This window comes from Sorex fumeus, unplaced genomic scaffold, assembly GCF_029834395.1.
Source record: "Sorex fumeus unplaced genomic scaffold, SorFum_2.1 ptg000073l, whole genome shotgun sequence".
NCBI lineage: Eukaryota > Metazoa > Chordata > Mammalia > Eulipotyphla > Soricidae > Sorex > Sorex fumeus.
This window is the reverse complement of record NW_026606130.1, coordinates 15,359,879-15,386,138: the sequence shown is the minus strand read 5'-3', so window position 1 is coordinate 15,386,138 and position 26,260 is coordinate 15,359,879. Positions and strand designations below refer to the sequence as shown.

The window sequence follows — 26,260 nt, the reverse complement described above, 5'->3', positions numbered from 1 at the left end:
GTAAACCATACACTACACTGTAGCACTGTCCTCGTGTTGTTCATTGATTTGCTTGAGCAGGCGTCAGTAACATCTCCATTGTGAGACTTGTTGTTATTGTTTTTGGCATATCGAATATGCCACAGGGAGCTTGCCAGTCTCTGCCATGAGGATGGAACACTCTCTGTAGCTTGATGGTCTCTCCAAGAGGGACAGAGGAATCGAAACCGGATTGGTTGCCTGCAAGGCAAACACTCTAACTACTATTGTTCCAGTCCATTGCAAACCATAATGCCCCCAAATAGAAAGAGTATGGGTAAAATTGTGTGCCATAGAGGCAGGGGAAGGTTTGGGATGGGGGGAGGGTTGGGATTGGGGGCCAGAATACTGGGGACATTGGTGGTGGAAAATGTGCACCAGTGGAGGCATGGGATATTGTATGACTGAAATTCAAACATGAAAGGTTTGTAACTGTATCTCATGGTGGTTCAATAAAAAAGTGCTTGATAGTCACTTTTTTAATTTCTGAAAAAATCATTAATTAATTAATTATGGCCAAGGCTGACTTTAATTATGGCTCTGCTGAATCACAATGTGGGAGGCAAAGGAAATGTGTCAAGGAAAATATTCTCTGTTACAGATTGTGAATAACATTCTTTGTCCCTCTCCATTCCCCAAGGGCCTTTCTTAGAACTCCTCTGAAAAGTGACTTTAAGTTACAGAGAAGAGGTTCCACATTTCAGGACCTAATACATTTTCTGTTTGTTCTCTATTAGCACAGATGCCATTTTAAAACACCGCTCAGATGTCATATAATTTGGGGGGGTGCATACCTGACAGTTCTCAGGGCTTACTCCCAGCTCTGTACTCAAGGCTTGCTCCTGGTAGTATTTTTTATGTTAAATTTATTTATTGAATCACCGTGAGAAAAGTTACAAAGCTTTCAGGTTTAAGTCTCAGTCATACAATAATCAAACACCCTTCCCTCACCAGTAATTATTTTTCACCACCAAGAACCCAAATATACCCACCTCCCACCCCTCCTGATGCCTGTGAGGCAGATGATTTCTATTTACTTCTCTCTCTACTTTGGTTATATTATTATTTCAACAAAAGATTCACGATTATTGTTTAGAATTTCCACCCAACAACCAGAACTGCTGAAAAGGCATTGTGAAATAATTTATTTTCTATAGCTGGTTGGGAGAACCATATGATGTCACACTGCCACAATAGTGGCTGCGCAATTTTGGATTTCTGATATTTTACTAATTAAGTCTGGAGGGATTTCTGCCAAGAGCCGGATAATTACGAGATTGGTTTTTGTGCATCTGGTGCCATGGCTGTTCCGTATAGCCGCTCATGGGGGGCAACTCGAGTCTCAGTAGGGCATGAAGGATGAGCCAGTTCCGCCCCCCCTCCCATGAGGCTGCAGTTGCCCCATCACTGCCGGCTCATACTTCCCTTTCCAATAAGCTCTGAGGCAGCAGCCACCATACTGCCGGGGGGGGGGGGGGGGGGCGGGGGAAAGGCAGAAGAGACAGACACCCTTTCCCTTCAAACCCAACATTGAAACCCAACGGCTTTTGGCAGAAATGCGTCCAGTCCCTGCAGTAAGTTACAGGCGCTTGGCCACCCCACATGGAAATAGGCTTCGTGCCTTGGCCTGTTCCCCCTGGTGGCCCGGTGGCCACCATCCTCCAGAGGCCACTGGACAGTCAGGTTTGGGCCCTCAGTGATGAGACACGTGGGGCCTCAAAGGATGGGGGTGGAGCCGGCCCTTTCCTCCCCATCCCAACGAGACCCCGAGTCGCCGCCCATGAATGACCTCTCTGGCTCCTGATCAAGCTGCTTAATGGCCATGATCCCAAAAACTCAGAAACAAATCTCAAAACCCAGTGACTTTTGGCAGAAATGCATCTGGACCCCTCAGTAGGTTACTGTCGCTGGGCCACCCCAGGGGGGAAAGGGTGCTGTCCCCCCGCCTGATTGCCCTTGGTGGCTCGGTGGCCTCAATCCACTAGAGGCCACTGGACAGTCAGGTTTGGGCCCGCAGTGATGAGACACGTGGGGCCTCAAGGGATGGGGGTGGAACCAGCCCATTCCTTCCCACCCCAACGAGACCCCGAGTCACTGCCCATGAACAACCTCTCTGGCTCTTGATCAAGCCGTTTAATGGCCATGATCCCAGAGACTCAGAAACAAATTTTGGAACCCAACGGCTTTTGGCAGAAATGTGTCTGGATCCCGCAGTAGGTTACTGTTTCTGGGCCACCCCAAAGGGTAAAGGGTGCTGTCCCTCTGCCTGCTCCCCATTGGCAGCTCGGTGGCCGCCATCCTCCAGAGGCCATTGGACAGTCAGGTTTGGGTCCTCAGTGATGAGACATGTGGGGCCTCGGGGGGTGGGGGTGGAGCCGGCCCTTTCCCCCCCACCCCAATGAGAGCCTGAGTCACCACCAACGGACGACCTCTCTGGCTCCTGATCAAGCCGTTCAATGGCCATGATCTCAGAGACTCAGAAACAAATTGCAGAACCCAGTGGCTTTTGGCAGAAATGCGTCCAGTCCCTGCAGTAGATTATTGGTGCTGGGTCACCCTAGGTGGGAATAGGTTTCGTGCATTGGCCTGTTCCCCCTAGCGGCCCAGTTGCCGCTATCCTCCAGAGGCCACTGGACAGTCAGGTTTGGGCTTGCAGTGACGAGACACACGGGGCCTCACAGGATGGGGATGGAGCCCTTTCCTCCCTGTCCCAACATGACCCCGAGTCGTCACCCACGAACAGCCTCTCTGGCTCCTGATAAAGCTGCTTAATGGCCATGACCCCAGAGAGTCAGGAACAAATCTTGAAACCCAGCGGCTCTTGGCAGAAATGTGTCTGGACTGCACTGTATGTTACTGTCGCCGGGCCACAAGGGTGCTGTCCCTCGACTGCTTCCCCTTGGCAGCTTGGTGGCCGCAATCCTCCAGAGGTTATTGGACAGTCAGGTTTGGGCCTGCAGTGACGGGACATGCGGGGCCTCACAGGATGGGGGTGGAGCAGGCCCTATCCTCCCCACTCCAACGAAACCCTGACTCGCTGCCCACGAACGGCCTCTCTTGCTCTTGATCAAGCTGCTTAACGGCCATGATCCCAGAGACTCAGAAACAAATCTCAGAACCCATTGGCTCTTGGCAGAAATGTGTCAAGACCCCGCAGTAGGTTACTGTCACTGGGCCATTACAGGGAGGAAAGGGTGCTGTCCCTCCACCTCCTCCCCCTAGATGGCTCGGTGGCCGCCATCTTCCAGAGGGCATTGGACAGTCAGGTTTGGGCCCTCAGTGATGAGATACGTGGGGCCTCACAGGATGGGGGTGGAGCCGGCCCTTTCCTTCCCACCCCAACAAAAAACCCAAATTGCCGCCCATGAAAGGCCTCTCTTGATCTTGATCAAGCTGCTTAACAACCATGATCCCAGAGACTCAGAAACAAATCTCAGAACCCATTGGCTCTTGGCAGAAATGCGTTCGGACCCCGCAGTAGGTTACTGTCGCCAGGCCATTCCAGGGGGGAAAGAGTGCTGTCTCTCCGCCTGCTCCCCCTAGATGCCTCAGTGGCCGCCATCCTCCAGAGGCCATTGGACAGTCAGGTTTGGGACCTCAGTGATGAGGCACGCGGGGCATCACGGGATGGAGGTGGAGCCGGTCCTTTCCTCCTCGTCCCACCAAGACCCCGGGTCACCACCCACGCCACCCACTAATGGTCTTTCTGGCTCCTGATCAAGCTGCTTAACAGCCATGATCCAAGAGACTCAGGAACAATTCTCAGAATTCAGCACGTTTTGGCAGAAATCCCTCCAAATTTAATTGTTAGAATTTCAAAACTCTAAAGTCGTACGGCCACTACTGCAGCCACGCGACATCATATGTTATCCAAAACAAACAATAGAAAAAATTGTCTACTGTTGCCTTTTCAGCAGATCTGAGTGTTGGGGTAAAATCCCAAATAATAATGGTGGGTCTGGTGTCAAAATATTGAATGTAATCAAAGTAGAGTGAGAGTAATGTGGAAATCATCTGCTCCACAGGTAGGGGGAGGCTGTGGGATGGGGTTATACTGGGATTTTGAGGGGGGGGGTAGATAATGGGCACTGGTGAAGGTACGGGCGTTCAATTGTATGACCCAGACTTAAACCCGAAAGCTTTGTAACTTCTCTCATGGTGATTCAATAAATAAAATTATAAAAATTTTTTAAAAAGTAAGGTGGAGTTCATGGCAAATTTGATTAGCTGATTAGCTAATCAGTGGCTGAATAAATAGCAGTACTCCTACATAAAAAAGTCCATTTCTTTCTTATATAAAACTAATGAAAGAGAAGAAATAGATATTTTAAAAATCACATTCACAATAGTGCCTCAGAAAATCAAGTACCTCAGAATCAGTTTAGCTAAAGAGGTGAAGGACCTATAAAAAGAAAATGACCAAAACAACTACTTGAAAAAATAAGACAGCACATTAGTAAATAGAGATACATCACCTGCTCATGGATAGGGAGGATTAACATTATCAAAATGGCAGTCTCCCCAAAGCAATATACAGATTTAATGTGATCGCTATCAGGATAACCATCACATTCTTCAAAGAAATAGACGAAAAACTACTGAAATTCATATGGAAAAATAAACCCCACACATACCTAAAGCAATCTTTGGGGAAAAGAAGATGGGTGGGATCACCTTTCCCAGCTTCACACTGTACTACAAAATAGTAATAAATAAAACAACATAGTATTGGACTAAAAACAGACCAGCAGACCAATGGAACAGAGTTTAATATTCTGTCACATACTCTCAAATATATGATCACTTAATCTTTGATACAGGAGCAAGAAATTTGCAGTGGAACAGGGAAAGCCTCTTCAACAAATGGTGCTGGGAATACTGGACAGCTACCTGCAAAAAAAATGCAAAAAAATGAACACTGACCTCTGTTGAACGCCAGGAACAAAAGTCAGATCAAAGTGGATTAGAGACCTCAATATCAGACCTGAATCCATAAGAGAAAAATGTAGGCAGAACCTTCCATGACATTGAAGCTAAAAGCATCTTTAAGAATGAAGCACAACTGACCAAACAAATGGAAACAAACATAAACAAATGGGAGTACATTAAACTAAGAAGCTTCTGTACCTAAAAGGAAACAGTGACAGAAATACATGGAGAGCCCACAGAATGGCAAAAATTATTTACCCAATACCCACTTGATAAGTGGTTAATATCCAGGATATACAAGACACTAGTAGAACTGTACAAGAAAAATCTCTCCAACCGCATAAAAATGGGGAGAAAAAATGAACAGAAGCTTCCTCAAGAAAGAAATACAAATGGACAAAAGGAACATGAAAAAATATTCTACATAGCTAATCATCAGGGATATTCAAAACAAAACAACACTGAGATTTCATCTCGCACTACAGAGACTGTCACACATCTAAAAGTACAAGAACAACCAGTGCTGGCATGGATGTGGGGAGAAAGGGACACTCTTTCATTGTTGGTGGGAATGCTGGAAAGCCTTTTTGGAAAACTATATGGGCATTCCTTAAAAAACTAAAAATTGATCCCAGTATCCCTCCCACCCCCCATCCTCCCCATTCCACCCTGCCTCTGTGGCAGGGCATTCCCTTTTGATCATTGTATAATTGAAACCCAAGCACAAAAATTTGTAAGTCTACAACTGTACCTCATGGTGTCTCACTAATAAAAAAAAACACTAGAAATTGAGCTTCCATATGACCCCACAATACCACTTCTGGGAATATATCCCAAGAGTGCATTGAAGCACAGTAGAGATGACATCTGCACCTATATGTTCACTACAGCACTGTTCACAATAGCCAGACTCTGGAAACAACCTGAGTGCTTGAGAACAGACGACTGGTCAAAGAAATTTTGGTACATCTACATAATGGAATACTATGCAACGGAGAGAAAAGATGAAGGCATAAAATTTGGATATAAGTAGATGGGACATAGAGAGTATCATGCTAAGTGAAGTGATTCAGAAAGAGAAGGATGGGCATAAAATGACTGCACTCATTTGTGAAATATATAATGCCATAATAAGAGACTGACACCCAAGAACAGTCGAGACAGGGCCAGGAATATTGTTCCATGGTTGACAGCCTGACCCATGAGCTGGGGGAGAAGGCAGCTGGAATAGAGAAGGGATCACTAAGTAAATGATTGTGGAGGAATATTTCTGAATGGGAGATGTTTGTTGAAAGTAGACAAATGACCAAATGTGATAGCCCCTCAGTATCTGTATTGCAAACCATAATGCTTAAAAGTAGAAAGTATGGGGGCTATTGTCTGCTATAGAGGCAGGGGGTTGGGTGGGATGTGGGGCGGGATCCTGGGGACATTGTTCATGGAATATGTGCACAGGTTGAGGTATGGGTGTCCAATCATTGTATGACTGAGAGTCAAACATGAAACCTTTTTAACTGTATCTCACAATGACTCAAAAATTTAAAAATAATAATAATAATAAAAAATCCATAAAGATATTTTACATGTACCTAATTTAGAGTATGATTATGTTTTTTTGCTAGGAGAGATTATGAATTTATCTCAGCTATATTTCATATGGGCTGGAGCGATAGCACAGTGGGCAGGGCATCTGCTTTACACGCGGCTGACCTGGGTTTCATTCCTCTACCCCTCTTAGAGAGCCTGGCAAGCTACAGTGAGTATCTCGCCTGCATAGCAGAGCCTTGCAAGCTCCCCATGGCATATTCGATATGCCAAAAACAGCAACAAGTCTCACAATGGAGACATTACTGGTGCCCACTCGAGCAAATTGATGAATAATGGGAGGACAGTGCTACAGTGCTTTATTTCAAACAATATAATGGAATTTATAACATATATATATATATAATGTCTGAAATTCTCTCTTCACCTGTTTCTCTCTGTCCTCACCTGTTTCTCTCCTTCCCTCTTTTTAAACTCCTTCTGCCTTCCCTCTCTTCATATATATTATATATATATACATGTATATACATGTACATATATATATGTACTTCTATGGTTCAATTAACCATTCTTGGAGTACCCTTCAGCTTAGAAGCAGTATATTGTAATAGGTGAGAACAAAGATATTAGAGCTTGGCAGCTTGTAGCTCATTCTTAGTTCTACCAGTTGTAGTTCCTACTTCTGTGATCTAAAGTAAATTACTAAATGTCTTTGAGCCTTACGTATCATTTTCCAAATGAAGAAAATTGCAGAATGCCCTGTACTCAAGGTGTTCTTCACTTTGAGTAGGCCTTAGAGTCTCAGTACTTAGTTTTCTCAACTGAAAAAGTGTGGCTTCAAAGAGCTAGCTGTTGAATGCATGTACACATGTAAAGCACAAGGCTTTCCATATAGAAGTGCCTAATAAATGCTAACAATTACTATCATTTTGGGTATAAAATTTAGGAAGAAATTATACTCCATGAATATATATATTTATATATGATATATAAATGTATATTAAATAATAGCTGCCAAGAAGATGAAGTGGCTGATTTGAAAGTTCTCTATGGAGTGGAAATTTTGATTAAAGTGTAAAAAAAATTTTATAGTGTAAGAAGAAAGGAGAGAATGCTTAATGAAATGTCTGCCTACACAACAACCCTCATACTCTATTTCCACTTTCAGCATTTCAAATGATATCATATCCATTTGGTAATAGGGGGTCTTTAAAGGCCATAGCTCATCTTAGTAATAAAAATTCATGATATGGATACTTGTTCTCAGCTCTGTAAAGCACAGAGGCTAAAATGGGATGCAAAACAATGGTTTCCATTACATAGTGAGTTTCCACGTCTTTCCATTTGACTGTTCTATTTCTAGGTGTTGCTGTGGTAGTTCAGTGATGCCTTATTAGCACTTTCTTAAAAGGAAAAGAAGTGCACTGAGTCCAAAGACTCACTCCACACATGAAGTTTACAAAGGCAAAAAAACCTGGAAAAATGGTTCACTTCAAACTTCTAGTATCTGGAAAGTAGAATAGGATAATTCTATCACTTTATCATATATGATATATCACTTTACCTGATAAAAAGACATTTTATCTCTGTTATCAGGTTTGCCACTCACAAAAACCCAAGAATAATTGAAAGAAGTTGGGAAGTATCATTCTCATTTAACAAGAGGGAAACTTATGAGAAAAATTATTCTCACCGTGCTTTATCCCAGGGTGAGGGAATGAAAAGAACAAAGGATTAAGAGCCAGAACACCGGCGGCTGGAGCAATAGCACAGCGGGTAGGGCTATGCCTTGCACATGGCTGATCCAGGTTAGATGCCCAGCATCCCATAACTGTTGAGCACCACCAGGAGTTATCCCTGAGTGCCGAGCCAGGAGTAACCCCTGTGCATTGCTGGGTGTGAACCCCCCTCCAAAAATGCTCCAGAAGACTGACTTCTGGAAAATATGAGTTAGAATATGAAAAGAAACTAACTATGTATTTTGGGATTAAGAAAAAACTCTGTCAGTGTCTGAACCATGTCTAGAACCCTAGTTACCTGTTCCCCAGGTCAGAACTCTTCATGCACTTATTATTAAGGGAATGTTAAATAAGGAACAAGAAAACGTTATTCCCCTGCTAATGAACTGTAGCTTACATTTTAAGTGGAAATTCACAGCTTCCTAAATGATGTGGTATTTTGTTACATTTCAACTTCATGGCAACCTAAGAGGGAAGTGCAGCAGGAAATAGAAATCTAAAATTTTATCCACCCACACACGTATTTCTTTCCTGCTATATATTTTCTCCTTGAAAGTAGCACACTATATGTTTTATTTTTAATTTTTAGCTTGTCATGTATCTTTTCTATTAGAAAATTTATTACAAGTAAACAAGATTTTTGGGTATTTTCCCTAACATTTAGTACCCAAAGTTGTGCCTGATATTTAGCAAGTATTAAAGAAAATGTTACCAAATAAATGAACACATTAATACATGAAAATAAAGTGAGATAGAGATATTCTGTGTATTGTTGTAAGATGAATGGGGAGATGGTGTCATTTTAAGCAGAAGTAATTTTAGCATATTATCTACAGAAATTAAGTAATTTTTTAATGTTTGACTTCTGAAACTTGTTTCTTTCAATTGCCTTGCCCCCCTCCCACACTTTATCAAATTCGTCACTGGCAGGTCTATTAAATGGCATTTTACTTGGACCAAAGGAATCATTTACTAAAATTGACTCTTCTCTTCCAAGCAAGTAAAAACAGAGATAGATAAATGGGAGTATCTTAAACTAAGAAGCTTCTGCACCTCAAAAGAAACAGTGACCAAATTACAAAGACAGTCTACAGAATGGGAAAGGATATTTGCGGAATACACATCCGACAAGGGGTTGATATCAAGGATATAAAAAGTACTGGTTGAACTCCACAAGAAGAAAACATCCAACCCAATCAAAAAACGGGGCAACGAAATGAACAGAAACTTTCTCAAAGAAGAAATTCGAATGCCTAAAAGGCACATGAGAAAATGCTCTACATCATTTATCATCAAGGAGATGCAGATCAAAACAACAATGAGATATCATTTCACTCCACAGAGACTGGCCCACATCCAAAAGACCAAAAGCAATCGGTGCTGGCACAGATGTGGCAAGAAAGGGACCCTCCTTCACTGCCGGTAGGAATGCCAACTGGTTCAGCCCTTCTGGAAAACAGTATGTACAATTCTCAAAAATTTAGAAATCGAGCTCCCATTTGACACAGCAATACCACTCCTGGAAATATATCCCAGAGAGACAAAAAGGTATAGTCGAAGTGACATCTGCACTTGTTTGTTCATTACAGCACTCTTTACAATAGCCGGAATCTGGAAAAAACCTGAGTGCCCAAGAACAGATGACTGGTTAAAGAAACTTTGGTACATTTACACAATGGAGTACTATGTAACTGTTAGAAAAAACGAAGTCATGAAATTTACATACAAGTGGTACTACATGGAAAGTATCATGCTAAGCGAAATTAGTCAGAAAGAGAGGGATAGACATAGAAAGATTGCATTCATCTGGGGAACATAAGGTAAAAAAATAGGAGGCTAACACCCAAGAGTGGCCAAGATTAGTGCCAGGAGTTTTGCTCCATGGCTTGGCGGCCAGCCACACACTTTAGGGGAAAAGGGATCTTAGATAGAAAAAGGAGCACCAAATAAAGCGTGTTGGGATGATCCTCCCAGGATGGGAGAAGCATGCTGAAAGTAGACTACAGACCAAACATGATTGCCCCTCAATGCCTCTTTTGCAAACCACAATACCCAAAAGGCGAGAGAAAACAAAAGGGAATACCCTGCCACAGAGGCAGGGTGGGACGGGGGATGGGGGTGGGAGGGATACTGGACCCGTGGTGGTGAAAAATGGGCTCCTGGTGGAGGGATGGGTGTTTGATCATTGTGCAATTAAAACCCAAGCACAAAAATTTGTAAATCTACAACTGTACCTCATGGTGTTTCACTAAAATATTTTGTTAAAAAAATGTAAATGATGGATAATGGGCACTGGTGGAGGGATGGGTACTGGATCATTTTATAACTGAAATCTGTAAGTATACAACTGTATCTCATGGTGTTTCACAAATAAAAAATTTTAAAAAACTGGCTCTTCTCTTTCTGCAGTCAGTTCTAAGAATGGTAGTAAAGAGATGGCCTTGATTTTACCTTCTTTTCCACTTCACTTAATCATTCCACAAACATTAATAATGACATTCTTCCATTGACATTTACACAGACATGCATGCACACACACATACCTAAATCTGTGCCTGTTACATAAATATGCGTGTTGTCTCACAAATACTGAAAGCATATCCATGTTTTCACCTTCTTAATGGTGAATGGCAAAGGGAAAGGAACAAAAGTCACTTAGGTCCTTAGCACATGATCTTAGGGTCCCTCTCTCTTTGCAGCCTGCCAAGAAGTTTTCACCACTAATATTTTTGGCCACCAATAGGATGTTAAGAAATATTATATTAGATAAGCATTAAAAAGCATTTAAAAGAGTAGAGAGCTCAAAACTAATGCTGACTTACAAATGATAGCTAGTATTCTTGAGCATTCATCTTATTATTGGTGTAGCTCAACCATAGAATGTTTTACACCATTTATTTCACCTCTTAAACCCATGTCACCAAAAGAATCATATAATGCCCTTTCTATGAATAAAAGTTTCTGATTCTAGGATGTGTGACACACCCATGACATCTGGTCTCAGTCTACCTTGCTTAGAAATACAGTCTCCACTCATATTAGACTATACTTATGCTTATTCCAGAATATAACACCTTTTAATGTTTTAATTATTTATTTAATTTTGTTCCATACACTTGTTCATCCACTTTCTTCTCTAATTTATTATGCCTATTAATTACACCAAGTCAACCCTAACATCCACAAGACTTCAACATACAATTAAAATACTATCATTTCTAGAAAATCATTTGTATTCTCCTCCCATCATGCTCTTGTGCTTCAACTTTCACATATCATTTTATCTCATTTATTATTTCACCCAGAGTGACTTTATCTCTACCCTACTGAATCATAAGCTTCTGAAAGACATAAACCATATCTTGCCTTTGAATATCCTATACCTCTGCTAGTTCCTACTTAATAGGTATACTTTTTTTCCAAAACAGTCTGTTAAAATCTATTTACCATTGGAAATTACTGGAGGAAAATTCAGTGGTCATGAGTAGAAGACAAAGCAGCTTCTTACACATATGAGAGGAGATATCTCTTTATAAAATATTCTTCAAGATATAAATATATAGCTTACTTAAAAACAAGTGCAGAGGTGCCGATGATAGTATTGCAGGAATGGTTCTTGCCTTGCATGTGGATGACCAAGGTTTGAACCCCAGCACCCCATATAATCTTCCAAGCCCAACAGGAGTGATCCCTTATTGCGGACCTGAGTACTGCCATGTGTGCTCAAGAACAAACCAAACAAAAACAAAGGCAGAGGTGTGGAACATGCTATCTATATAAAGAAAATACAATGCCTATGTATATAAATATATGCCTTTAAAACATATACCGTCATTATAGAAACCTATAAAACCCAATTATATTTCCACTTAATGAATGTCTATGAATTATATATCAAAGACCAGGGGATGGAGGGAGAATTTGAAAACATAATTTTCACAACATTTAACTTCCTACTTTTGGCTCTGTATCACATACTTGTATAAATTACCTAATAGGATAAATAAATATTTTTCATCCATATATGTCATGGAGTATGGCACATATTATGAAATATTTACATAAATTTTTTTCATATCAGCAATATTGATGAATGTAAAATGATGAGTCAATGATCACATATGCAAATGAAGCTTTGAACCTGAGACAAGATCTGAAAGGAATACAAAACTGAACAAAACAAATTTTGTATAGATTTTACTCAATGCCAGACACTATTCTAGCTGCTTTATATAAACTTCCTCATCATAACATCACCATAAAAAGTTTGTGTACTAATATCTTCTCAACATTAAATATGAGAATCGTGAAAGGTTGAAAGAACTTCCTAATAACACAGAGACAGTAAGTGTCATAGCAAGTAGCTGAATGCAAGGGGTCTGGGTCCATGCATGTTATGTTACTTATAAAAAGAGGTGGGAGGGATAAAAGCTACCATATTGAGTTTGCTGTTTAAATAACACATAATGGTCACAGTCACGGTCCTCCCATTGTTCATCGATTTGCTCGAGCGGGTCCAGTAACGTCTTCATCATGAGACTTGTTGTTACTGTGTTTGGCATATCGAGTATGTCACGGGTAGCTTGCCAGGCTCTGCCATGCTGGCGAGATACTCTCAGTAGCTTGCCAGGCTCTCCGAGAGGGGCGCGGAGGAATCGAACTCGAGTTGGCCATGTTGGCTGCATGCAAGGCAAACGCCCTACCGCTGTGCTATCGCTCCATAACAGTATAGAACAAAACATTAAATAGATTTGAATAAATAGTTGAATCAATGGATGAATGGATAAATAAAATATTTTAATAGACCAGTGTTTAGAAGGGCAGCATACATAAATAGATTGATAAACACGTGAGAAAGATTGGGAGTATGTTATGGAAATAATAATAAAACAAGTTCTGAAATGTGATGTGACCCTGTACTTAATTATGAGGAAGATATTTTAAGTGAGATATCTGTGTTTCCTAAAAGGACTGAACGGACATTTTTCTGTTTTATTATTTACTTTAACTCAAATGTTCTAGAAGAACATATGCAGATAGTAGATGTTCAGTAGATATTTGTTGCATGGAATTAATAACTAACATATAATGGCATTTTCTCCTTCGGGAGCAGGGTTTGATAGTCTTTGGGTCTTGGCCGTTGATGGGATTACACGGAAGAGAACAGTGCAGAGCCCCCTGCCTCCGTGCCTGGCTGTCCTCACCGGGGCCCCTTGGAGGAGGGTGGATTGAGTTTCCCTCCACACCCCGAGGAGAGGCCCGGAAGCTGAAGACCTCTAGTACCAGCCACAGCCATGCTTAAGACCACTTTCCACACGTTCGGACTTGCCTCACGCATGAAAGAACCGGCAGATGAACCCAGGTGTGCGAGACCTGGGGCGTAGATCTCCAAGCCTACTCAGATTAGGACTGGGGCCTCCTCCACCCAGATCCCCCATCTTCCAGTATGTAGGCTTTACTCCCACCAACTGCCCACGGCACTGTGTAATCCCATCAACGGCCAAAACCCAGAGACTATAAAACCCTGCTCCTGAAAGTGTGTGGCCGCATCTGCAGCTGTGCAACATCTTATTATCTAGTTCTTACTCCAGAGAACCTGGAAGGCTACCAAAAGTATCCTGCCCACACGGCAGAGTCTGGCAAACTCCCAGTGGTGTATTCAATATGCCAAAAACCAGTAACAATGATGGGTTTCATTCTCCTGACCCTGAAAGAGCCTCGAATGTGGCACTTTTTAAAATCTCAAGGCTAGGAGGAAGGAGATGTTACTGGGATCTGCTCAAGGCAATTGATGAACAACAGGATGACTTTGATACAGTGATACAGTTATAAGATGGCATCAAACCTCATTTTGCATTTACTGGTGTTTTTAATACTAAATAAGAAAACATTTAGCATAATTGGCACATGATGTGTAAACTTCCATTTCCTTGCCCTTTTAAAATTTATATCATGAAGGTTGTATAAATCAGACTTAACTGGGAACAGGTATATGTGATTTTTTCCCCCTCTAACATAAAGTAAAAACTCTGTGCTCTGGATAAATGAAAGGTGGAGGATCCAAATTACCACCTGTCCCTGCACTTGAGATACTACCATGATAATCCAAAGGCTGTCCATCAAGGATCTGAAAACATTTCCTGTATAGGATTAATTAGAAAATATTGTAGGTAGTTAAACCCATTAAAATTAGTTAAAAATGTTACCCATTGTACTGTAACTCTCTCTAAGAACTTCTCAACTCTGCACTCATATAATAAAGCCAAAATAACAGGATATATTCTAATAATATTTTATTTGTGGATACTCAATTTGAGTATTCTAATCACTGTATCACTGTATCACTATCATCCCGTTGTTCATTGATTTACTTGAACGGGTGCCAGTAATGTCTCTATTCATCCCACCCCTGAGATTTTAGCAGACTCTCCTTTCTCGTCTTTCCTAATGCTGCTGTATTAGAGGCTCTTTCAGGGTCAGGGGAATGAGATCCGTTATTTGTACTGTTTTTAGTATATCAAATACGCCACAGATAGCTTGTCAGACTGTCATGAGTATTTTAATAGTGTTCATATAATTTTACATATGTGTCACAAAATATCATTTTTTCCACTTTCCCAATCATTAAGAATGTAAAAAAAATCATTCTTAGTTTTGGAGATATACTTGATTGAGAGGTCCTCTAATCTAGGGAACTGAGCAAAATTATCTTCAAGTTCATCCACCTTGAGCATTACAAGTGAGGCATCCCAGAAACTACACAATCATAAAGTCTTAAATTATACTGACAAGTACATAACAAAGTGGACTTTGTCTTCCCTAGGTTAGAAAACTTGAAAATGGAGAATATTTCTGCAAGGGTCTCTGCAGACTAGTCTGGGTGGTAGAAAAGACAAACTGGGCAGAATGGTTAACCGGGGATGGCTAGAATTTGTAGTGGGTGGAGTTACAGGTCTATGCAATACCTTCAAAGATCTCTGTTGTGGCCAATTATAACTTCTCATAACTGAAGATCATTTTGAAATATTTTCTCAGTAGTCCATATATTGCCAGTATTTAATTATCACCAATGCCGCATCCTTCATTGATAATTTGATCATCAACTTACTATTGGACATCTCCAACTAGAAGTTGCTCACGCATCTCAGATTCAACAAAAGTAAGACTGTATTCACTATCCTCTCTTATTTGTACTTCTCCATCCTTTCCTCAAAGAAGCAAATGGCACCTTCAATATGTTAAGTAATCTTCAATTTATCTTTTACCAGGTTTAAGACACTTTTATTATTATCAAGCTAGTTGAGAGTCTAAAACTGAGTTCAAGTCCTTTATAATCTGGATTAACTGTGGCAATAACTGCAGGATCTCAAAAAAGACTTCCCCATTTTATCTTATTCCTTTGTATGAAAACCGGTGCTTCGATTGTTAGCTGTGAACTGCAATAACACCATGCTTGTTTCTCTTGTGGCTGGAAGCAGCCACGTGATTCAAGTCTAATCAATGTGACAAAAGTAGAATTACTTAATGAAATTAATAAGAAAACTTTATGAAGGAGATATATAGCTCTTTTTCCTCCTCTTTTGCCCTTTCTGGTGCCTAGACTCTAGTTATTAATAGATCTTCTGAAATTTCTACCTTCACCTTGAACATGAAAAAACCTCAAATGAATGCCAGAGATGGTAGAACTTCCTATATGTTCCCCAAAGCTACCATATTGTCCCAGTTATGCTACCTTGTGACTTCATGCATATGAAAAGAAATACTTCTTTATAAGCCAATGTGCTTAGATCTCTTTTAGTCATAACAAAATTAAATCAATGTCCACTGACATCACAAACTAAAATGTGAGCTTTTATAAAGGTTACATGAAATTTTCCCTGGAATTTTAGTTTATGATTCCATATCCTCTATAAAGCCATTGCACACCATAGATGAAGCAAAAGAAGCTAAAAAACCCTGAGTGTAGATAATAAGGTCTGCAATACTAAGACTTTTTAAACAGTTAAAGCCAAAATGTTTGTTATTATCTTGATGTACCAGTAATTATAAACAGTGTTGCTTCCTTAAAAAATAGTCTTCTGGCCAGAGAGATAGTACAGTGGTCAAGGCACTTGATTTTCACGCAGTGGACCTGAGTTCCATTCCCAACACTGCATATGCTCCCCTGAACACCATCAGAAGTAATTCCTGAACAGAAAATCAGGTGTACCAGCTCTGAGCACAGCCTTGTTTGACCCCCGGAAACAAAAATAATCCTGTTGTTCAAATTGTTTCTCAGTTATATATATATATATACATACATATATCATTTCAAATTATCATCCTATATTATTTATCTTTAATGAAGTATATTCATTATATTATATAAATTCCAGTTATATAGTTTGCATGCATACAGAGAATTTGCATTCTTTCCTTTTATGTACTCCATTTTGTGAAGGTTCAAGTAACTTTGGTAACCTTAGGTATATTTTGTGTTAATAAATTTAAATATTTTAATTAAAAGTTATTTTTAATAGTTAATCACCATAAAATTAAAAAAATATTTAGCAGAAATTAATTTTGTCACATAGGTAATGTTATTAGAAATTCATTTTAGATATCACATATACTAAGTATATCACATCTTCAAATTACTAAATACTACTTATATATTTAATGTGCTTATATATATTTAATTTTCTTTTCCAAATCTTAAAAAACCTAGAACTGACTCATTTTTCCATACCTCATTTAAGTCCATACCTCAGTTAATCCATACTTTAGTTAAGCCCACCAATAATCAAGATTCCAAAATATTTCTTCTGATAATTAACTTTGATATGAAATACCATTGCATGCATTCATCAACTCTCTATTTTCATTTTACCACCAAACTCAGTTAAGAATCAGATTGATGGTTAGCAAAGTAGAAAAACATATTGAAATTTGATTTTTCACTTAGACCGTCATCATGCTGGTCCATACCACACCCCACCAAATCCTCTAACTAAAAGCTGCTTCACAGCCCTTTCCTTTGTCTCACTACAATCTATTTTCCTGTTAAAACTTAAGTGACATTACTAAAAACCCACCAAAAGCTCTCCATCTCACTCAAATTAAATGTTTCTATGACATTTGCCCCCTTATTATTCCTTTAAAATAAAATGTAGCTGCATTCTTCGACTTTTTTATGTATAGAACTGCCTAAACATCTGTATGGGGCTTGTTCCTTATTTTCTTCACATCTCTGCCCAAGTATCCCTCAGAGAGGTCTTAACTGATCTAATATGTTGTTCTATTTTCATCTCTCTCTATTATCATACTGGGTATTAATTTTCTTCTTAATTTTCTTCTCACCATCTTATTGAAATCATGTATATTCATTTTTTGTGTAATTGTTTAATGAACCATCCTAATAACAGCGTGTGGGAATCATGACAGTAGGGAGTGTTTTTGTTCACTACAGCATTCCCAGAACCAATATCAGTACTAACTCATAGCAAATATTGTTTTTGAATCTCCAACCTGGAAGAATATTGGTAATTATTATTATTATTATTATTAACTAAACTTAACCAGTGTGAAAAGTGATAGCCAGAACATTCCTATTAAAATAGTAGTATAACAAAAACTAGAGGTCTCCTGGCTTTCAAATGTTTTATTATTTAGTTTAGTTAGGTTTTTTTGCATTGGGGAACACACAAGGTGGTGCTCAGGACTTAACACCTGGATCTGCATTCAAGGATCACTCCTGGTGCTGCTCAGGGAACATATGGGGTTCCAGGGATCAATCCCAGTGTGCAAGAAAAGCACTCTACCTGCTGTACTATCTTTCTGACCTAACAGATTTGCTGACTTTTAAGATAGAATGAATGTTTCTACTTCTCTCTCTTTAAATCTGACAATAAACATTTTCATTATATAATATTTATCACTTTAGTGTTCTAAAATACTATAAAATATCCCCCAAATTTGTATTTAATTACACAGTCTTGGCAAGTTTCTGTTATTCTCTTCTCTCTCACACCTACTTGTCAAAATTTCAAATATTTTTCATTAATTTAAAATGTTGTCCATGGCTTGCTCTGGATGCCAATGCTAAAATATATTTGAAACAGCTCTCATCTTAACCACCAGAAATACCATGAAAAGGTATGGGATTTTGACAGGCAAATTTTATGGCATTATTTCATCCTGAAGGAACACCTTTTTCAATATAATGACCTTCCATTCTGCTTCCCTCCGCAGCATTTGAACTGAAGATTCTGTGGAACAGTGGGAAGGGACAATGGGGCACTGGACTAAACAACTTAATGGAGCTGAATAGCATCATGCAAGTTTCTTCCACTCTAGTTTTCCCAACTGGAAGACAAGAACTTGGAAGGGTTTTTTTTTTCCTAAGCTAACCCTTGCTAAGAAACAAGAAAATACTCAAAGGCAACAGAAACTGATAACTGGTCTTTAATAGGAAACTTAATACTGTAGGGGGACATGGGGGGATCAGACTGGGAGGGAGGGGGCTTGGACATTGTGGAAAGCAGCTGACATTCTGGTGTAGTGTCCTGTTAGAATTTTTTCATGAAAACCTACCATTATCCACATTGCAAATCACAATGCCTAAAATATTTTTTTAATAAAACAGTTTTAATGAAACTCAAAGGGTGAGATCTGAGATGAAGTCCCGTGCTGTGGAAAAGGTTAGATCTGAATATAAACCACACCAGATTCACTTATCCTTTCCAGAGAGGGAACAATAAAAAGGAGCTAAATGTTCATTTTTAGCCCAACTGTTTATGGCTACTTTCCTTCAGCTTCATGTTGTATGTGGGCATGGCTACTTTCCTTCAGCTTCATGTTGTATGTGGGCTTGCTCCAAAATCCTCTGGGACCTGTTTGTCTATACTTTCTAGATGAGGATAAAAGTGAGGTAGCCCTCCACCCCAGAATCCCAGACCAGGCTTGAGCAAACCAAGGCTGAACCACAGAGACACCAGGATTCAGCTTCTTCTCTGCAATATAAGTCAGTCCAAGGTCTCCAGATGGAGAAGGAAGTACCGTGACATAAAATGAACTATTGGAGAATGATATTAACCACATACACATACACACACACACAAGCACATCCCACTTAAGTAGTGGTGATGGGGGTGGAGTTCTCTTTACCAAATAGGTCTGGGACCCATTTACAGTTTGTGCAATTTTGCATGTAAAGCTTTCCTTGACAAAGTTCCAAGTAGAGACAGGGTGACTTCAGCTCAAGCAATACCCACTAAATAACCCACAGCAGATAGATTCCCTGGGAGTTGCTCTTTGGCCTCAAGCCCTGATACTGGCCAGGGTAATGAGATACATGCAGTCTATGTATGTAATCATGCAGTTTCTCACTAGCCTCTTTCAAAATTCCGGGCTTTGTGACTTTCTCTTCCCTCCCAACCCCGTGCTCTAGCTCACCAGCACATCTAGTAGCTTCACTGTTCCCAGATAGCCTCACTGGCATCCCTCTCACCTGTCTGGCCTTTTAAATAGTCCTCACTCTGCATCCTAACCTATTTCCTAGGGCAATAAGAGTGCGGAGGTGGGAGGGGAGGAAGGGGTTCTTTGCTATGGTTTCTAAAATGGCCACAGCAAGCAAGAGAATGTCTCAAGGACGGCGGCTAGGACAGTGGGCAGAGGCAAGGGGACTTACTCAAGGAGACTAATTGAGGAGCTGGGGGGTTGGACTAGGTGACCGAAATTCAAGTTGGGGAAGCAAGGGTTATGTGCACTCACCATTCCTGATCCGCCCCTAATCCACTGCATAGTGCCTGCGAGTCTGGCTCCTCCAAGGCCCGTTTAGCTGCTGCAGGTTGGCGCGGGCTGCCTGGGCTGACAGCGCTGGAACAAGCAAAAACCCCAGGCCACCCTGCCCCCTGGCCGCCCCTCCTTACATACACATTCACACGCGCGCGCGCACGCACGCGCGCACACACGAGCGCGCGCGCGCGCACGCGCACAACTCCCAAACCCAATCTGCGTGGAACCTCGCCTCCAGTCTGTTTCAGCAGATTGCGTGCAGCTCTGGAAGGTGTTAGCTTGGTCTGAAAAGACGCAGGAAAGGTCAGAGGTTCCTAATTGACTGCTTTTCCCATAGCCAAGGATTGGGTGGTCGTGTGCAGGAAGAGGATGGGAGCGGGCGAATAACTCCTGCCAGAGAGAAGGCAGTTGTCACCTCTGACTTCCTTCACCGTGCTGGAATTATATGCTATATTTATTGCAGGGTTCCCTAACAGTGTCAGCAAAAATTCATCTGCAAATTTGTCAGAAGTGTTGAGTAAACCTCCAGAATAGTACGACCCTGAATCTCTTCTAACAATCTTTTCTAACTTATGTTTTCTTGAGGTTTTCATATTATCTATCATTTTCACTTCTCTGAATGGTTCAGTGGATAGCTGAGGTTATTATTTACATTTTATGTTTAAATTAAGGAAGATTTCAGAGAAGAGGCTTGGTTAAGGTTACAAAAAACAGCTTAAGCTTCCACTGTATTGTCTAAAGCTGCTCAAGTATGTGTGTGCACTCAGACACACGTGCTTGGGTGCTCGTGGGTCATTCCAGATTTCCTTTCACACACGCAGGAGTAAGAAAGGTAGATTGTTGATGGGTGGGTGAATTTTGTATTTGCTTATTTTGCTAAGTATGGGTCAAGTGAACAGCAGCAAACGAAACAAAAGAAGAAAATGCCTACCTTTTCATGATGCCCCTAACTGTAGACAATGCAACAGAGGATTGTACCTTTGCTGAAACTCAGTGCTATTTGTCACGTCCATACCTGTTATTATTCCATATAGTCCTTACAATAACACAGTGTGGTGGTCATAACAAACATTGTCAATTAATATATGATAGATACGAGTAGAGGTTAAAAGAACTCTGCCCAAGGTATCCCAGTCAAACAAGAATCCAAGGGTTTCAATGAAGGTGTTAGGAAGGACTCCTGTGCCTTCAACATTTTGGAAGAGCTTAAAGAGTTAATGCAGTAAATCTTCTCTGAAGATTTGGTAGGATTCACAAGTGAACCATCTAGACTAGGAATTTTGTTCTTGGGGAGATTATTACTGTTTCAATTCTCTCATTTGTTATTTGCCTGTTTAGGCTTTCTACTTTCTCCTTGTTCAGCTTTGGGAGATTGCATGACTCTAAAAATCTATCTATTCGTTCTAGCTTCTCCAACTTAAGAGTTGTTCATAGTAACTTCTTATTATATTTTGAATTTCTGAAGTCTCCATTTCTCTCCTTTCATCTCTGATGGTGACTGGTAGTCCAAATACCCCAAATACAGACTCAACAACACTAAAAACATGAGTTTTAAGCTGTAATTACTGAAACATTGCAATGTGCCTGTCAAGTTGGGCAGGGGGCAGCGAATTGGGGGAGGGCCTAGAATATGCCTTCACTGGTAGAGGGAAGTTGACACTGGTGGTGGGATTAGTAGCTGAAAAAGTATATGACTAAAACTCAACTATCAATAACTTTTTGAGTCACAGTTCTTTTAGAAACAATACAATGGTTGGAGCTATAGAACATCAGGTAGGTCACTTGTCTTGCCTACGACTGACCCGAGTTTAATACCCAGCACCTCTATGGTCCTCTGAACCCCAAAGAGAGTGATTCTTGAGCACAGAGCCAGGAATAATCTCTGAATACTGCCTGCTGTGACCCCAAAACAAAAACAAGCCCAAAATAAGCATTAAAAAGAAGAATCAAAGAGTCCTGATTGTCAGGCTAGTTAGAAAAGAATGGGATTTTGAAACTCAAGTTGCAAATTCAACAAGAGTGAATTAAAATATGACAATAAAAATAAATACCTAAGAGCCTGCAAGATAGTACAGAGAGTAGGGTATTTGCCTTGCCTGAAGTCAACCCAGGTTTGATCCCTGGCACCCCAGATGGTCCTCCAATCCCACTGGATTGATCCCTGAGCACAGCGCTGGGAATAAGCTCTGACCACTGCCAGGTGTGCCCACTTAAAAAAAAGAAAATACAAAAACATGATTGATATGCCTCACTAACATGCTTCAAACATGATTTTACTGTCCTCTAACCAAGTAAACTCTTCCCAATTTATCCAAACCATTGTATAGTTTGAATTTGTGAAGAGAGACGTCTCCCATCTTCTATTTTCTGCGATTTCTTTGGCTAATTCGGGGTGGTTATTATTACTCTGTTTAAATGTTAACAGTACTTGCGGGATTTTTTGTATTTTTTAGGGACTGAATTAAAAATCTGCATGATGCTTTGGGCAAGATTGTCATTTTGACAATGTTAATTGTCATTCCCTTCAAGAAGAATTCTAGTGAAGGCATTTAGACACTGAACCAAAATCTTATGTAATGAATAATTATTATAAAAATAACAAAAGTACTGAGAGAAGTTAATAAACTATCTTACCTAGGTGGCTAAGGAAAATCTCTTTGAAACCACCATAGTTGCAGCAGAATGATAAATTTGAGTTGCACCAGAATAATCAGAAGAAACAATCACACAAAGACCTGGACATATCTTTCCTTTTTTTATAAAACAGGAAAAAAAAACAAAAGCAAAAGTCCTAAAATGAACATAAACCTGATAGAAGCAAAGGAAAGAGGTAGAAGTCCAACATGGCAGAATATAATTATATATATGAGATAATGACAAATAATGTCCCAGAGAGAGAAAGTGAGAAGAGTAGAAAAAGCATAGATGGCATTTTATTCCAAAGAACTTCAAGTTAAACAAATGTAAAATAAAGTTAGAAGTCATACAAAGAATCTGAGACAGAAAACAATTTACAGAAAAAATATTACTATTGCCAATGGAATACTAGGCATCTGTTAGAAAAAAATGAAGTCATGAAATTTGCCTATAAATGTATGGACACGAAGAGTATCATGAATAGTGAAATGAGTCAAAAAGAGAGGGACATAAAATGACTCCGTTCATTTTGATGTATATAAAAATAAGCTCTAGTAGAAGACTAATATCCGTGGCCAGAGAAAATAGGGACTAGGAGGACTGGCAAATGGTTGGAACTAACCACAAGTGTGTAGGGTCTGAGGGTAGATAAGGTAGAGTAGAGACTGCTATGACAATTTTAGCTGGGAATGATCACGCTGGACAAGATCTGAGTGTTAAAAGTAGGAAAAGGGATATTCTTGATAACATTTCAGTATCAATATTGCAAACCAACAATGCCCAAAAGTAGAGAGAAAGAGAGAGAGAAGATAAACACCAGCCATAGAGGAAGGCAGGGGTGGGGGTTTGTGGTTATGGGAGGGAACCTGGAGAATTGTACACTAGTGGAGAGATGGGTGTTGGAATGCTGTATGACTGAAATCTAATTATGAACATCTTTGTGAGGGTCTATCTTACAGTGATTCAATAAAAACATTTTTAAAAAGATTAGTGTTGAAACATTTCTATATATTTATACATATATAATCTAGTTTAAATATAATTTGGATTTTGAGAATAAAAATCCATACAGATTAATGATCAAGGTGATCTTTTGTCTTTTACGTCTCAAAATTTGAGTCTCATATCAGCAGCAGCATCACTGCCTAGATCATATGACAAGCAGAATTCTAGGCTCACTCCATCCCTAGTTAGCATTAGCATTTTCACAAAATCCCCAGTGATTCAATGCACAAATGCACATTAAAGTTTGATAAGTCTAGCTCTAGGATGAAACGCCCATAGTATCTTAGAATCATTGAGATAAGTTTCTCTGCCTCTGCAAAAAAATCAGAATATAAAATGTTATTTTCTTTTCTTAATTTTTATTTTTTTATTTTATAAGTTAGTTCACATTATTTGATTAGATTTAATATTCAAAAACCAATCCTACCACCATTACACCTTCCCACCATCAAATTCGGGATGTTTCAATCCCAAGCCCCAAGCCCTGTCCCAAAACACAACTGAAATAATATATTTTGCATTGTCTGTTTTGAAGAACTGCTGAATATGCTTACAAAAAAGTGTTCATACAGGAAACAGTGTGAAGATTGTTCTATTTTGGCAGGAACCATTAAGACATTCTATTTTCTTAGTGAATCACCGTGAGGTAGTGCTACGTACTTACAAGCTTTCGTGTTTGCGTTTCAGTCATACAATGATTGGATACCCATCCCTCTACCAGTGCCCATTCTCCACCACCAATAATCCCAGTATCCCTCCCACCTAGCCCCCATCCCAACCCCTTCCCCACCCCACCTCTGTGGAAGGGCATTCCCTTTTGTTCTCTCTCTCATTTTGGGTGCTGTAGTTTGCAATAGAGGTGTTGAGTGGCCATATTGTTCGGTCTATAATCTATTTTCAGCAGGTCCCAACACGAGCTGGTCCTCCCAGCACATTTTTCTTGGTGTTCTCTTCTCTGTCTGAGCTGTCTTTACCCCCAGCACATAAGGCCGGCTTCCAGGCCGTAGGGCAAACCTCCTGGTCCTTATCTCTACTACTCTTGCGTGTTAGAAAACGTTGTGTTCTGTATTTGAAAACATTTTCTATATTACAAAAGGTTCTCCTTTTGTAAGCATAATAGAGAAGTTCAAAACAGACAGAGTTTCTGATTTGGAGAAGAAGGTTTGCTTCCATTTCCATTTGGAGAATGATCAACTAGGACAGTGCTTCATCTAGAAATAAAATTCATAAGCCCTAAATTTCCCAAGTGGAATGTGTCTAGAGAAGAGACCTGGTGGACTCAAGAGGTACTATTGTTGTAAAGCGAAACTTCTTGAACAACACAGATGGCACAGGAAGAGATGAAGGGAAAACAGTTTTTGTTTTAGGCCAGCTGGCTCAGCTTGATTTTCACACAAAAAAAGGCCAAGCCGTGATTAGGTCAGACAAGCTTTTTTTATTCAGCACTTACCAGGTAAATACCATAAGCATAACAGCTTTACATTGACAGCGATCTCCCATTATCCAAGGATGTGTAACTTACCTTGAGTTTACAGTAACCTTCTCTTCCCTAGACCCGTTATGGTTAGTTGACTGTTTCTGCAGAGGAATATTCTATTTTAAATTTTAATACTTTTCTCTTCCCATTCAAAGCAGCATAAAACAGGTCAGATAAGAACAGGAAGGAAATCATACTTGCTTTTGATTAGGGCTCAGCAGGAAAAACCTAGTGATAGGGTAAAATGTTACCTAACGAGTTTTTACAGAAAGTGTATGCTTAACTAAGGATCACTTAATCACTTAATCACTTAACTTCCCGTTAGTCGTCGATTTGCTCGAGCGGGCGCCAGTAACGTCTCCATTTGTCCCTGTCGCATGCTAGTGTAGCCCAATGGCATCTCTTCGCTCCGGGAACATGGAGGGCCTCAAACCGATCGTTCATGATCTTGACAAAGAAGTCTGACCATCTGGTAGGTGGGCGGCCACGCGGTCTCTTGACATCCCACGGAATCCAATCAGTAACAGCTCTAGTCCAACGGTCGTCTTTAAATCTCATTACGTGACCAGCCCATCTGATTTTCAAGCCCAATACATCAGGATCCTCCGTGAGCTGTATTGCGGATTCACTACCAGGATCTCACCATTCTACAAAGAAGTGATCGTTGATGTCAAGAGAGGGGTGCGGCAGGGTGATACCATTTCACTGAAACTCTTCAGTGCCACCCTCGAGAACATCATGCGACGACTGGAATGGGAAGGAATGGGAGTGAAGATAGATGGTCGGCAACTACACCACCTCCGCTTTGCTGATGACATTGTTTTAATAACACCAAACATCAGCCAAGCGGCACAAATGCTGGCCGACTTTGACCGTGAGTGTGGAAAGGTAGGACTACAGCTGAATCTTACGAAGACAATGTTTATGAGAAACAGCCTTGTTCCTGACGCCCCATTCGCTCTCAATGGAACGACCATCTCCGAATGCAACAGCTATGTGTACCTAGGTCGAGAGGTCAACATGACAAATGACCTGGCACCCGAGCTGCGCAGGAGGAAGAGAGCGGCTTGGAACGCCTTCAAGAACGTCGAAGAAATAGCTAAGAGGACGAAGAACCTCCGGCTCCGGGCACATC

The 26,260-nt window shown here is 40.4% G+C and overlaps 1 protein-coding gene across 2 annotated transcripts in view; it reads right to left on the bottom strand.

Moving 5' to 3' along the window:
• The window catches only part of ARHGEF9 (Cdc42 guanine nucleotide exchange factor 9), a 480,567-nt gene extending 460,421 nt beyond the window's left edge, over positions 1-20,146 (bottom strand). For both annotated transcript variants that reach the window (XM_056130045.1, XM_056130050.1), the window contains exon 1: positions 19,983-20,146. In XM_056130045.1, coding sequence (XP_055986020.1) covers positions 19,983-20,012 — 30 coding nt within the window. In that variant the 5' untranslated portion in view covers positions 20,013-20,146. The remainder of the gene's footprint in view (positions 1-19,982) is intronic.
• Between the last annotated feature and the right edge of the window lie 6,114 nt (positions 20,147-26,260).